General features: G+C 40.9%; 1 protein-coding gene and 1 pseudogene across 1 annotated transcript in view; both read right to left on the reverse strand.

Annotated features, from left to right (window-relative positions):
• Positions 1 to 733: 733 nt before the first annotated feature.
• On the reverse strand, positions 734 to 11,496 carry LOC135222485 (uncharacterized; annotated as a pseudogene).
• A 96-nt stretch (positions 11,497 to 11,592) lies between these two features.
• LOC135222486 (uncharacterized) overlaps positions 11,593 to 15,192 on the reverse strand; it is a 37,914-nt gene continuing 34,314 nt past the window's right edge. The window contains exon 3 of the mRNA XM_064260569.1: positions 11,593 to 11,735. Coding sequence (XP_064116639.1) covers positions 11,593 to 11,735 — 143 coding nt within the window. The remainder of the gene's footprint in view (positions 11,736 to 15,192) is intronic.

The following is a 15,192-nucleotide window of genomic DNA, read 5'->3' on the forward strand; positions in this document are numbered from 1 at the left end:
AAGCAATTACTACAGACATGCAACATAATCACCTAATAAAATAATTACCATAAAACTGAGATGAAATATGGTGAATTGAAAATAATAAAGCACTTGTAAAATATCTAGTGGTGTATAAATCGTCACTGAATGAGTCTCCAGCCCTTTCTTGCTACTATGTTCTGTTCAATTGACAGAAGAATCTGAATTTCCTTTTTTTCCACTGCTGAGCTATCTCAAAGTGTCGCATTTAGTTTTCCAGTTTGTTTATTCTTTGTTATTTATTATTGCGTACTATAATTAAATTTTCCTTATTCAAGTTATGAGCTTTAAATATGTTTTTCTATTTATTTTATATTGTAAATATTCAGCTCTTTGTTTCTTCTTTTATTCATCATTTCTTTCAATGATGGTAATTCCACCATCTGGAAGCTTATTAAGCAATTTCATGTACTTATAACTCTTCCATACACTACTACTACTACTACTACTACTACTACTACTACTACTACTACTACTACTACTACTACACTACTACTACTACTACTAACTTAATACCTGGCTCTAAAAAAAAACTACTAGATACCTATCCACACAACATATCACATTGGCAAATTGTGGGTTTGCAATTGTGTAAAACACACTTCAATCCCCAAAACAAAACAAAGAAATAAAAGCTTAAAAGCAAATGGGATAGAAGGTGATTAAATATCCATATGGCAAGAAATAAACACAAAGCAGAAAGAACATACACCTCACATTTTCAACTCTCTGCTGTGGGAGAACTCTGACTTCTGTAAACCCACTGTTCAGGAGGAACATACTTCACTGTCCTTGGTCCAGATGGAGAGGGCATAAATCCTTGACGGCCATCAGCAATGGCCATAGGTGGTGGAGCTGAAAGTTGCGAAGGCCGTGCAGCAGAACGACGCACATCTTATAAACCATAGCTATGAGAAGGTACATACCCCCAATAATTTTCTCAAAAAAGGCAAGCAAACTCTGCATGAAAGGGGTAATGTTGCGAAGAAAACACCAGCAGCGTGAAAAGAAACTGGATGCCATAATGATGTTTCTTTCTCTCAAAAATGCCACAAAGCCAACCACTAAGGTCATGGTAAGGACAATTACAAATCTGAAAAATAACAAAAATGAGTATCAAACGGATTCATACATGCTTACACTAGGCTAAAGTTATAACAGTTATCACCACATATTCCTTATTCACAGCCAAGCTTTCAGAAATTCTTATATTTTTTTCCATAATTTCCTGATGGTGAGAAAGTAATGAACTCCTGAAAGCTCAGCTGTGAATCTGTACGCAATAAGGAATAATGAATGTCTGCAATTTTTTAAATAATCAGGGACCCAAAGTTATTATCACATGAAATCTATAAGAAACATAATCAATTGGCAGTATGTTTCAAAAACACAAATGAAAACTTTTAACAGCGTATGGTACCTAGCTTTATCTACATTACCATCCCAGTGCTATAAAAATGATATTGTTATGATAACAATAAAGTTTGTTCATACTTACCTGGCAGATATATATATAGCTGTATTTTCTGAAGTCCGACAGAAATTCAAAACAAAACTTCCGGCACACACAGTGGTCGGCCAGGTGGTTAGTACCCATTCCGCCGCTGGGAGGCGGGTATCAGGAACCATTCCCATTTTCTATTCATAATTTTTATTTCCACTGTCCCCTGAGGGGAGGTGGGTGGGTACTTAATTATATATATCTGCCAGGTAGTATGAACAAACTTTATTGTATCATAACAATATCATTTTGTTCATGAAACTTTACCTGTCAGATATATATATAGCTGAATCCACCGTTGGAGGTGGGAAAGAGACAGAATAGAAGGATTTTGGGAAACAATGCATTGCAGATGATTTACATCTTGGTTCCACCTGTTAGCATTGCTGGCTTCGTGGTATTGCCACGTAAGGTCTGCTTGTGCTACTAGAGTTGCCAGCGAGGTAGACCTATATAGCTGGTGCACTCCAGATGATCTGTCAACAGGGGCGAGACCACGACGTGACTAGACCTAGAACACATTATTGGACCATACCATGAGGGCTAAGAAGTCAAATAAATTATAAATATATATAAAATAAACTATATAATCAACCACCGTTGACCAACCTTAGCCCAAAGTTAAGGTGTGTTTAACCTAAGGCTTAAGAGTTAATAAGTCCACCGGTGCTTTCGGCGACTCAACTACTAAATTAAGAGCTCTTCCTAACCATTTTCTACAGGATAGGATGAGTGGTACTACTTGCCCCCAAGATTGTGTCTGCAGACACGTATGGCCCTAGCGAGCAGCAGATCTCATATGCCATCTTCACATCTTGCAGGGAGTGTGAATTGAACACAGAGTTGCTTCGCTAAAACATGGTACTCAGGATGTTGCTGAGTGCCATGCTCTGTTGAAATGCTTCCGAGGCCGCGCCCCTCACCTCGTGAGCATTCAAATCAAAAGATTTCAAATCTTTGTGCCAACACAATGAAGGAGCTTTTTTGAAAGAACTCCTTAACAATAAAGCCAGGGTGTTGGTCTTCGATATGGGCAAGTCTGGTCCTTTTCGGAAACACTGCAGATTGTCCGTACTACTTCGACTTTCTTGAGTTTTATGTATGATAAAACTTGAGAGAGGAACCTGACAGGGCACAGGACTCTCTCTGGCTCCTGCCCAATAACTTGTGCCATCCTTGATTCCAAGCTCCTGGCCCAAGAACAAGACGGGTTTCCATTCTTAGGCCACAACGGAAGGCTTAGAGAACGCACCGCCTTGTGTTCTCTAATGCCAAAACTTCTGACGATGGCTGAAACTCACTAAACCCTCTCTTTGTCGTATCTAGGTGGTTAGAAAAAGGCCTTCCTGATCACGTGCAAGAAGTTAACAGGTAGGAGATGTTCGAATGAATCTTTGACATCAAGAACTTCAGGACTATGTCTAAGTTCCATATTGAAAGCTTCGATCTGGGACATGCACAGTCAGTCATCTGTACTAAGTCAGGTGACCAACCAGTTGACATCAGACGAATCAAGGACAGCAAGGCTGTACCCTGAAGACCATAAGGCACTATTCTTCGCTGAAGGATGAGTGTCTGGACTGCCTGGGCGATTCAAGCTAAGCAAACCTTGGGGTATGAACGCAACCCAACGTCATTAGCGAATCAACTCCTGAGCCACTCCTGACTCGAGCTTCTGGTGCCAGGAGAAAGGAGCGAGGAAGCAAAGGCGATTCAGTCCCGAAGGACGAATGCCTGACAGTCCAACCTGGTCTCATGTTAAACGATCATCGGGGTGTGTAAACGCAACCGACTTCGTCAACAAGAAACTCAGGGCTACTATGTGTCTCCTGATCTCGCACGAGTGTCTGACTCCGAGAAAACAGGTAGACAAAAAGTAGATGGTGAGCGAGTTTCGAGATTCCACAGAACTCAAAGATCGTGAAGGGCTTTGTTGTTTGACAGAAGCAAATCTCTGAGCCCAAAGGCCGTCAACAACATATTTGCGTATTCTTTAATAGTTGTGACTGCCAGCTTATCCCATTCTTCAAACGGAAAGGGAAGACGGCAATCTTATGCTGTCAACATCTCGATAGTCTGAACGTAGTCAGACTCAGAGCGGAGAGGTTATAGGTACCTTTCGTGTTAAAGTAGACCGACTCTCTCGGAAAGGTCCTTGGTTAAGGACGTGACCTCTGTGAATCTAGGATCTTGAAGGCCAACATGGGGCGATTAGCATCATTGTCGCTCCCTGTGATGGTATAAATCATCTTATTACATTTCCTAAGTGTTTGAAAAATAAGGGGAAAAGAGACTAAACATCCATCCCTGTTCAATATCATAGCGAAGAGATGTATGAAAGGACGTCCCTAAAGTCTCCATAACTCTCAACATACTTCTAAAGAAAGATTCCACTCGAAAGTCAGTAGTTGCTGCCGTCGATCGAGACGATTCGTACGGACTTTTGCAATCCTGTAACGAACCCTCTAGAGGATCGTTACATTCTACGCCTGTTGTTATAATAGGCTCTTTCTCGTAAACCCGAACAGGGACCGAGAGAAGATACTTCCTAAGATATGAGAGAGCTGTGGAAGATCAGAGTTGATATGGACCACTGGTTCCAAAAACTCGTTTCCAGGACTGGAGGGACGACAGAATTGCTTCCACTTCTTTCAGAGTTATGATCCAGGACATCTGAAACCTCTCCAGATGTCCGGCACCTTCTTTCTATCACCTCAAGTGATACTTAACGCACCGAGAGATGTTCAGAATCATTCCTAGATCTTTAATAAAATTTCAGTTTCCCGGTAGGTAAAAACTGTAGAGGTCTGAATTGCAGTTCTATTCAGGGAAACAAACTTCTTTAGGAAGGAAATGGTCCCCGCAGCTCATCCATTCCCTCACACAGTATGTTTACTTCCCTAAAAAGGCTGCGCTTCGCCTAAGCAGGAGAGCATATAATAGTGAAATGTTGCGGTAGACTCGTAGTCCTATACCGGTGCGGTAACGAGCACCGAAAGGAGTAAGAGATATCTCTGAGAACATAGTAAGGCAAACGAATGCAATGTTTATTCATTCATGTAAGAAATCCCCTCAATCTTAGGCTAAAGTCCGTGATTGTAGGGCAGAGATGAGCTACGTTAGTCAGTCAATCCCGCAGGAGAGAGAGACTAACCTAGCAGAGACGGTTACCTACAAGCGCATGACAGCGAACGAGTTTGGTACTGCCTCGTTTGGACTGGCGGAGAGGACAGTAACAGCAGCAGCTTACGATCGTCGTCTCTTAACTTTATGCCTGGGTTGCCAGCTACCCTATTCTACGAAGAAATAGGTCCGTAATTTTTAGCATAGAGAGACTCCTCAAGCTGGTATATTTAAGCGAAACAGAAAACGCTAAATATATAGATGCGTTTTGTGTCGTCATAACACTACCATACAAAGGTAAAAGATAAATCGGTAAACTCCTGGAAGGCTGCAGGGAGTACGATTAATGTCCTTAAAATAATAGACAATAGACCTCTCGGTTGCCATCCGAAGAGGTAACTACAGCAAGCGTATATGACTTGAACCAACCAGTAGTAAAATAACGCAAGGCAAAATATGATATTATATTGCAATAAAGTTTTTTCATATTTACCTGGCAGACATATATACTATAGCTGAATTCGGAAAATACAGCTACATACATATCTGACAGGCAAGTTTCATAAACAAAACTCAGAGAATTGAAGCGGACAGCTCAAGCTTCTTATGGTGTTTTTGGACTAAGCGTTCATTGACGTAGTCTACAGTCTATTTCTTGTACGAGTCGCGAATGATGAATGATATCTCTTCCGCAATCTTGTCAATAGAGCTTATCCGCTTACGCAATATAAAGTTAAATGAGAAGTTTGTCAATGAGAACTAACCCATTTACGGGACAAAGAGATATTTTGTCATGAGGGGATACCCACTTACTTGACAAAACGATAGTATATTGTCATGGGGGAAATTCACTGAATTGACAAAACGTAATCCAGGAAGTCGAGCATTTTATTTTCGATTCCCGTCTCAAACGAGGAAGGGGCAAGAATCCTGTTAAGAGACGGCTTACAACAGGTAAGAACGACGATGTTCAATTCGGCAGCGTAGTCCCGACTAGGAACTAACAAAATCTATCATCTGAAAAGCCCTTTCAGATGGGCTAAAAAGCTTGCAAAATTATCCTGGGAAGAGGAAGAAACTCTCCAACCAGCTTCCTCTCCCGTATCAAAATTTATTGGCAGTATGGCAAAGGAAGTCCTCGTCTTGCGCTTTCCTGAAGAGCGTCCTTTTGATGAGTGCCTTTGCAAGAATCCTACTGAACGTTGCCGAGAGTCCTGACGTGCAGGACGTCGAGCTTTTACATACCCCCCATAGCTGCCTTACCGCAAAGTCTTGACTGCGGTAGAGCAAAAGAGATCTTTCCTTGAGCTTTCCATAACTCCATCCAATCCTGGACTTTACGAAAAGCAATATTACTGACAGAGACCTCTATAATTCACAAAACCCGTGGTCTTGCTGGGTTTCGAAAAACGAAGTTGCCTTTTCACTTTAAGCTTCCTCCGAAGCACTGCTTACTTCACATTCTTCGCAGGTCGATGTAGAAGGGATCACAGAAAGTTAGGTAAAAAAATCTTTTAGGCCCGCCAAATCAGCTTGAGACTTCAACACAGAAATGTTCAGCCAGGCGACACACCTGGCGTGCGCTGGCGCGTCTAAGCAGCTCGGCGTCCACTGGCTAGCAGCGAGCACTCTCGGCGTCCACTGGCGAGCAGCAGCACTCTCGGCGTCCACTGGCGCGCGCCGCTCGCGCTCGTATCCACTGGCGTGCGCTCGGCCTCGCGTCTACTGGTGCGCGCTTGGCGTGCACCCGCGCGCGAGCCTGGCGTCCATCCGAACGTCCCGTCTAAGCCGAGCGTCAAAAAAAAAAAAACGTTGGCAGAAAAGCGTCACGCTCCTGACAGGCGTCAATGCAAGCGAAACTGCCTTCAGGGGAAGAGCATTAGACATCTCGGAGAGAAAACCGACTGCACGAAGCAGTCTCAGGTGAAGGGTTGATCGTGTGAGAATACGCGGGGCGAGGGAACGCCTTCTTATTCTCACAGCAACAAAGCTAGGACGTCCGCGCTCAAAAGCGTCCTGCTAATATGACTTGCTTTCCCTTTCTCGGTGGAAAGACGTACACGAGTTCAGGCGACGTTCGCCTTCTTACTTCTCACTACAACGCATGACGAGAGAGAGAGAGAGGACGTGAAACGTCCTCTTCTATAAAGCTTCTATTTAGAGGGCGCGAGTCCTTCCGAAAGCTCCAAACCCTGCGCAGGGAGGACGCTTCGGAGGACGAGAAGCAATCCTTCAGGATTCGTGCACGCACTTTGGCAGCCTGGGAGTAACTTCAGGTCTGCCGAAGGCACGTCAGATCGGTGGGAGTTCCTCGTAACCCTCCTTCGGCTTTCGACATGCTCTCTCCCTGTTCCTGGGAGTCAAGCAGAGGTCCCGGCCTAGAGGCGAAATAAGGCCGATCTGACGCACCCTCCACTACACAAGGGGGCACTGCACTGCACTTAGCCACTTCACTTTTGCTCTCCAAAGCCAGCACTTTCGATTCTAAGTTACGAATCGATAGTATCAGAGAAGGTCAATACCCTCTACAGAACTGTTTAGGGCCCGAAGGCAACAACATTACAGGGTTAGGAGTAACAACTACAGAAGTAGCACTCTTCACCACAATGATAGGAGAGTGAGCACCTTAGATTCCAAGATACAGATGGAATCTATAACGTAAAGGGCATTACCTCACGAGACATATTTTATAGCCCGTAGGCCATACTACAGGGTTAGGCAGAAAATAAAGTCTACAGGTAGGTTAGCCTACCCTGACTTTGTTTACTGATTAATTGCGTACATACGAATCATACGTCTTCCTTACGGGAATTAGACAAAGTCTCACACTCCTTACATGACAAATCTCAACAAGAAGCAAGACACATAGCCCCTCGTGCATATCGAGTGCGGAACTACCAAAGCTTTCGGTACCACACCCTATCTTAGCAGACAACACCCTCTGAAACTAGCCTAACTAGATTCAGATATACAAAAATGAAATCATATTCAAAACAATTTAAGATAGCGTATGCCTAGCCACAAATCCAAGTCAATAAATCAAAAGACAATTAGGATATTTAGCGGCCATGAAGTTTCCAAAATCCTAAGACGGAGGTACTGAAAACAGGTGTTTCCAGCACCGGCGACAGAAAAATTATGAATAGAAATGGAATGGTTCCTGATACCCGCCTCCCAGCGCGGGAATGGGTACTAACCACCTGGCCGACCACTGTGTGTGCCGAAGTTTTTGAATTTCTGTCGGACTTCAGAAAATACAGCTATATATATATCTGACAGGTAAGTTTCATGAACAAAACTTATGTATATATTGTTAGAATACTGTAAATCTCTCGCTCTCTCTCTCTCTAAAAAGCTTTTTTTATTCTGTTATTATTATAGAATAGTATTAGTTTATCCAGACCTCTGAGCCTAACAACGGCTCTTCTCAGGCTGGTTTAAAGTTTTGTACTCTTATGCTAATGAAAAAATGAACAAAAAATCTTTATGTCACTTTGAGTGCTGTATGCATTTTGTGTATCTCGTGTATCTTACAAGTGGAAAGGACTTCTCAGATACATTTGATATTTTTGCTAGGCAGGCATTCAAGATCATAAATTCTGACATCACAGTATTGGCTGCTCCTGACTTGTGGCTACAAGGAAGAGTCCAAGTGCAGAAAAATGATTTCTCTTAAGGAAACGGAAAGGGAACAACACACTAAAATTAGCTAATGCTGCATATCTCAGATCTAAGACAAAAGTTAAACACCGCCTGGACTTTGTTCCCATTCGTCTTTACAGTGTTCCCCCCCCATATTTTGCAGGGGATGCTCACCAGACCGCCAGTGAATAGGTAGATTCCGTGAACAGTTGTAACCCTATAAAACTGCTTAAAAGAACTGCCCTATTTTGTTCGTTAAAACTCAAGAAAAACCCACTAAAAATGTTTAATACTTGGTCTTTCTTAACTTTTATCACAAAAGCAAAAAGTGCGTTTATGATTAAAAATAATAAAAAGGAGAGAAAAAAAGGTAATCTGTGGATATTTCTTCATAGAAAATACCGCGAATATGCAAATTTCCCATGAATAGCGGGTAGATATGTTCCGGAAAGAAATCCGCGAATCCACGAGTCCATGAATCTGGAGTGCGCGACTGCAGGGGTCCACTGTATGTTAGATTCTGAGTATTTTTCATTATGTTTGGTAACTTTAGATTGACCATGCTGATTACTTGGACCATATCTCTCTGTACATCCACCCTCCAATGGTGGCAAACATGCTTCAAAATGAATAAAACAGTTTATACTATATACAGTGATCCCTCTAATTCAAGGGGATGCATACCAAATCTCCTGCAAATAGCTAAAATCAGTGAATACTTAAAACCTCTCTAAAAATGATTATATAACTACCTTTTGTTAGTTCAAACACCAAGAAAAACTTTCTAAAAATGCTTCTACCTAAATATTTTAATAGTTTTATCACAAAAAATACATTTAGTCATGAATCTGTATGAAAATACAGTAATTAGTTCAAACACAAGAAAAACCCTCTAAAAATGCTTCTAAAGTCCATTTAGTCATGAAATCTGCATGAAAATACAGTAACTAGTGAATATATCTCAGTGAAAAATACTGCTAATACGCAAATTTTCTGTGAATAATGGTTAGATATGATCCACAGAGAAACTGGCAAATAGCAGAATTCGCAAATCTTGAGAACATGAATACAGTGGTCGACTGTAACCCATTACAAATATACCTATATAAAGAATTAACTGAAGCATGTGCAATAGACACTGTTAACTGTCCATTATACACTTATAAAGCAACAAATCAAGTTACTTCTTTACTGTATATATAAGTCGTTTTCTCTCATTCTAGGTCAGCCCCGGACAGAGCATAATCAGTGTACTCTCTCTCTCTCTCTAAGGGTAATACATAATCAGTGTACTCTCTCTCCTCTTCTCTCTCTCTCTAAGGGTAATATAAGATGTATTTGAAATGATATAAATATAGTGTTTTAGGAAGTAGAACTAGTTATGTAATATCTGTTAAGCTCATTCTGGGCTGGACCCTGGACTGAGCATAATAGGTGTTAGATTCTCTCTCTCTAAAGGTAATGTAAGATGTACTATTGTGCACAATAGTTGTTCCCTCCGCTAGATCCAGAGTGTGAACACGAATCCGCGACTATGAGAACCCCCAAAGCAGTTGAACAAGTAACTAATTAAGCACCCAACAGATGTCGCACCGTCGGGCAAGGAAGGAGGATGGGAAGCAGGTATTTTTCTTGAGCATAGAGTAGTCTCCATAACCTAATAATCGTTTAATTAAGAGAGTGAGCGTAAAGTTTTTGTTGTTGGCGATAGAACAGGATTAGCGGAGGGAACGAACTATTGTGCACGATAGTACTTGAAATGATACTACCATAAAGTTTTTATGATAAAACAAGTTGTATATATTTAAAATATTTGCTAATTATTTTCATTTATTTTTCAGTCTGCTTTTACTGGAAGATAAAATTAAAATAATTAAAGAATATCTTAAATATTGTACAATATACTCTATTATCAAAATTCTTTCCAGCAATATTATTTCAAATACATCTTACATTACCCGAGAGAGAGAGAGAGAGAGAGAGAGAGAGAGAGAGAGAGAGAGAGAGAGAGAGAGAGAGAGAGAGAGAGAGAGAGACTAGCTACTTATATGTATGCTGTAAATCATTTTTATCATAAAACTCAGTGTTTAGTCACAAACACAACATGAAAAAATGCAGTAATTAGTGAATAAATAGTATTGCTCTACTAAAAAAAGAAAGCAAATTAGTAATAATTTTAGAGATATGGTCCATAGAAAAGAAATCAGCAAATTAGTGAAAGTTCCCTTGAAAAGTGAAAGATGTGTTCCAAAAAAGTCCATGACAAAGTGGACACAAAAATGTGAAATGTGTAAAACTTGGGGGGGAGGGGAACCGTAGATTCAAACTCAGCATAGGACTACTAATTATGGTATGACAAAAGTAACTATGACCTACTATTTCCACTTACCTAAATGCTTCCTTAATATTAGAAATTGTAATTGTGGAGCTTATAGCTGACCAAACACTTGATGCGCTGACTTGTCGGACTTGCAGTAGCCATTCTTGCACTTGTTCACTCAGTGTTTCCAACTCACTTCCAGGTTCTTTTGCCGCAAGTTCTTTGCGTCTCTTACGTCGAGCTATGGCTAATTCACCATCATGTGGATGGGATGCTCCCTGAAATAAGCAAACTGCCATTAAAAAAAGAAGCAAATTGCTATAGAAAAAGAATAGGTCTAGTGAAAAAAGTTAGCTATGAACAACTTACAGCAACAGGGACATTGTTAAAAATGGCACTAAATTAACTATGAATAATACCCATTATACTACATGTTAATTCAACAGCTTAAAAGAGCATTGTGAAGAGATGAAATACACGTTAATTCAACTGCTTAAAATAGCATTGTGAAGAGTTATAACTAATAATTTATGAAGTATAAAAGTTTTTCAAAAAAGCTGTAATATCCCATAGACTCTCAAAGGGTTCACTTAATAAGACTTGTTCTCCAGCAAGGACTGAAAACTAGAGCCAAGTACATAACGCTAAAGAGAAGAGACTATGTACATGGAATGGATGAAAATAACAGACTACAATGTAGCTGTGCTCCAATGAGTGGCTGCAAAGAATCTTTAGTACTGTCTACAGTGAACCACACAATGCACACTAAAAACAATACCTCATATGCTTTAATTATAGTATTTGTATTGTGACTACATTATTATCAAAGCATCATTTAGTTTAAACAGATCACTGAACTAGAATACTTGAGTCTCATAGGGTATGCCATATTGCCATATTACCTACGTACTAGGTGTGCCTGCATTGTGAGGCAAGTGATTGCACAGTTTTCATTGCATGCTACTACAGTAGGCTACACACATTCTTACCTAATTATCCTTAGCATGACTCGTAGACCAAACTGTGGATGCAAGGAAACTCCTGTGACTGAAAACCAATAATGCCCTGGACTTGGAGGTGTTGGTAGCAGTGTCCACAGGCAATAGCAGGGCTCCTTAGCAGAAGGCGCTGAAAACAGATCATTAATGTTGAAAATTAATGTGCTAATAATCTGAATTTTCCAGACATTAACATTAATTGTTACAAATGATGTAAATTAAGTAGAAAAGGACTTAAGTATTTCTGCATTATACCTCTATTTGCTATGGAGAAAATATTTCCAAGGAAATATTGTACTGCTAAACTAAAGCTGCAGTTGTAGCTGAACCCGAGAAATAAAAGGTTCACACTGCTAACGACTATATATTATTGTGCATCAGCAACATGGATGAAACTCGACCACAAAAAATAGTGGAGAAAAAGTATTTTAATAAAAAATACTGGCTATGAAAGAACACATTTTACTGTTGTTTTTATGCCAATAAAAGATAAATACATAAATCTTGTATCATTATGAAATAGGATGAAAATAGCAAATGGTATCTCTTAATTTTTTACACAAAACCATGCTCCTGACACCATCTATTAACGAGAAAGATAATTAATTTAGTCAACAACAAGAAGTATTTATGTCATATTTCAACTTAAAAAACACTTTATGTAACGAAAAATGGCCTTGTCCCATATAAACAGTTTCTAGGCATTAATTTACGCTAAACAGAAGCAAGAAAATTGCTCTAAATTGAGTTAAATACGGGGAAATAATCTTACTCTGCTCTCAGTGATTTTTCCAAACCAAAAACATTGATTACTTTTGTTTTGTATTTATAATATAGCAGTATGTATATGAGACTAACCAGTAGAGCCTTGGATCTTGACGCTAATCCATTTCAGAAGGAGCGTCAAAATTCGATTATTTCGAGATCTGCAGTCAGTTTTTCCCCAAAAGAAATACGTAACTGTCAAACCGGATTAACATCCGTTCCTGACCACCTCATTTATTACCCTAACCTTGCCTTTTTGTATAACAATACATTACATGTAAATTACAACTAAATAAGTTAAGAGTTAAATAAAGGTCATATTAAACGTATATTTATAATCTTAAATGTTAATATATACAGTACAAAAGGAATTCTGGCCTACGTCTAACTGATTGTTGACCAAGCGCCATAGGCTACCTAGGTAACTAGTAAGTAGAATGTAGTGTAGTGGGTAGGCATAAAATGTGTTGCTAACATAATAAAACATTGAAAAGCAGGTCTAATTATTACAGTAAATTAATAACATGTTATTGTTATTATACAATTAAGTTTGTTCATACTTACCTGGCAGATATATATATACTGTATTTTCTGACGTCCGACAGAAATTTCAAAACTCGCGGCACACGCAGTGGGCGGCCAGGTGGTAGTACCCATTCCCGCCGCTGGAGGCGGATATCAGGAACCATTCCCATTTTCTATTCATATTTTTATTAATGTCTCTGTCTCCTGAGGGGAGGAGGCGGGCACTTTAATTATATATATCTGCCAGGTAAGTATGAACAAACTTAATTGTATAATAACAATAACATTTTGTTTCATGCCACTTACCTGACAGATATATATATAGCTGAATCCCACCTTCGGATGGTGGAAGAGACAGAATAGGATTTTTTAGGAAACTTAAATTAAGTAGATATGATATACATCTTGGTTCCTTACCTGTTTGCAAAGTAGACTATGTGATTACTGTCACGTAAGGCTGCTTTTGCTTAATCACAGAGTTGCCAGCCAGGTGGAGACCTGTAGTGCTGGTGCGCTCTGGATGATCTGTCAACGGGTGCGAGACCTCAGCGTGACAAGACCATCGAGGCCATACAAATGAGGGCAACGGAAGCAACTGACCACCACCTGACCAACTATTCACCAAAACCCCTTAAAACTATCTAAAGGATGGGAGATCTTCACATAAGACTCACCACAACCTAAAACACAACAACCTAACTTAGAACCTAAGACTAAGGGAAAGGTGAAAGAGTCTACTTCCCGGACCCCCAATACTGTGTCCGCAGAAACGTATGCCCCAGTGCATTACAATCGTCATAGATCGTTCTCACATCCCTTAGGTAATGTGAGGCGAAGACGGAGTTACTCCTCCAAAAGGTGCAATCAAGGATGTCCTTGATTGACATGTTCTTTTGGAAGGCAAGAGAGGTAGCGACGGCTCGTACTTCGTGCGCTTTTACTCGGAAGAGGCTCAAATCAGTCTTCTGGAAAGATGAATGAGCCTCCCGAATGGTGTCCCTTAGAAAGAAAGCAACACATTCTTCGATAAAGGTAACTCTGGTCTCTTCACAGAGCACCAGAGGTTACCTGAGGGACCTCTTACCTCTTTCGTTCTATGCACGTAGAACTTGAGAGCCCTGACCGGGCACAGGACTCTCTCTGGTTCTTGGCCCACCAGACTTGACATACCCTTGATCTCGAAAGTCTTCGGCCAAGGGTTCGAGGATTTTCATTCTTCGCCAAGAAAGATGGGTTCAACGAGCAGACAGCATTGTCCCCTTTGAATCCCATTAACTTGCTAAACGCTTGAATTTCACTACTCTCTTAGCCGTCGCAAGAGAAGTTAGGAAAAGAGCCTTCCTTGTCAGGTTTCGAAGAGACGCTGTCTGAAGCGGTTCGAAAGTGCTCGACATAAGGAATTTAAGGACTACATCCGATTCCATGATGGAGGTCTCATTTGAGGAACCTCGAGGTCTCGAAAGACTTTAAAAGTCATGAATATCCTTGTTTGTCAGACAGGTCTAGGCTCTGTGCCTAAAAACCGCTGACAACATGCTTTTATATCCTTGATGGTAGGGACCGCAATAATTTCTGCACATCCTGAGAAAGAGCAGAAAATCAGCTATCTGGTTCACAGAGGTCGAGGAAGAGGAAACTCCCTCCTTTTTACACACCATGCCCTGAAGGAAGCCCACTTCGATTGGTAAACAGCTCTTGTGGAAGCACGTCTCGCATGTGCGATTGCTCTCGCAGCTGCTTTCGAAAAACCTCTCGCTCTGGCAAACTTTTCGATAGTCTGAACGCAGTCAGACCCAGAGTGGAGAGGTTTTGGTGAAACCTTTCGAAGTGAGGCTGTTTGAGTAGATCTTTCCTCCAGGGCAATGTCCTTGGAAAGTCTACAAGGAAAGACATGACCTCTGTGAACCATTCTCTCGCTGGCCACATCGGAGCGATCAGGGTTACCTCGTCCCTTCCGAGGCCGCAAACTTCCTCATGACTTCCCCAGAATCTTGAATGGTGGGAAGGCGTATAAGTCTAGGCCCGTCCAATTCCAAAGCAAAGCGTCTACAGCGATTGCTTCTGGATCCAGGACCAGGCAGTAAAAGAGGAAGTCTCTTGGTCCTTGACGTTTGCGAATAAGTCGACCAGTGGACGTCCCCACAACGTCCACAGGTCTCGACAAACGTCTTCGTTCAAGGTCCATTCCGTCGGTAGGACTTGGTCCCGCGACTGAGAAGGTCTGCCCTGACGTTTTGCACTCCTGCAATGAATCTCGTCAGGATAGTCCACCTTTTTTTCTCTTTGCCCACAGCAGA

This window comes from Macrobrachium nipponense, chromosome 3 (assembly GCF_015104395.2).
Source record: "Macrobrachium nipponense isolate FS-2020 chromosome 3, ASM1510439v2, whole genome shotgun sequence".
Taxonomy (NCBI): Eukaryota; Metazoa; Arthropoda; class Malacostraca; order Decapoda; family Palaemonidae; genus Macrobrachium; species Macrobrachium nipponense.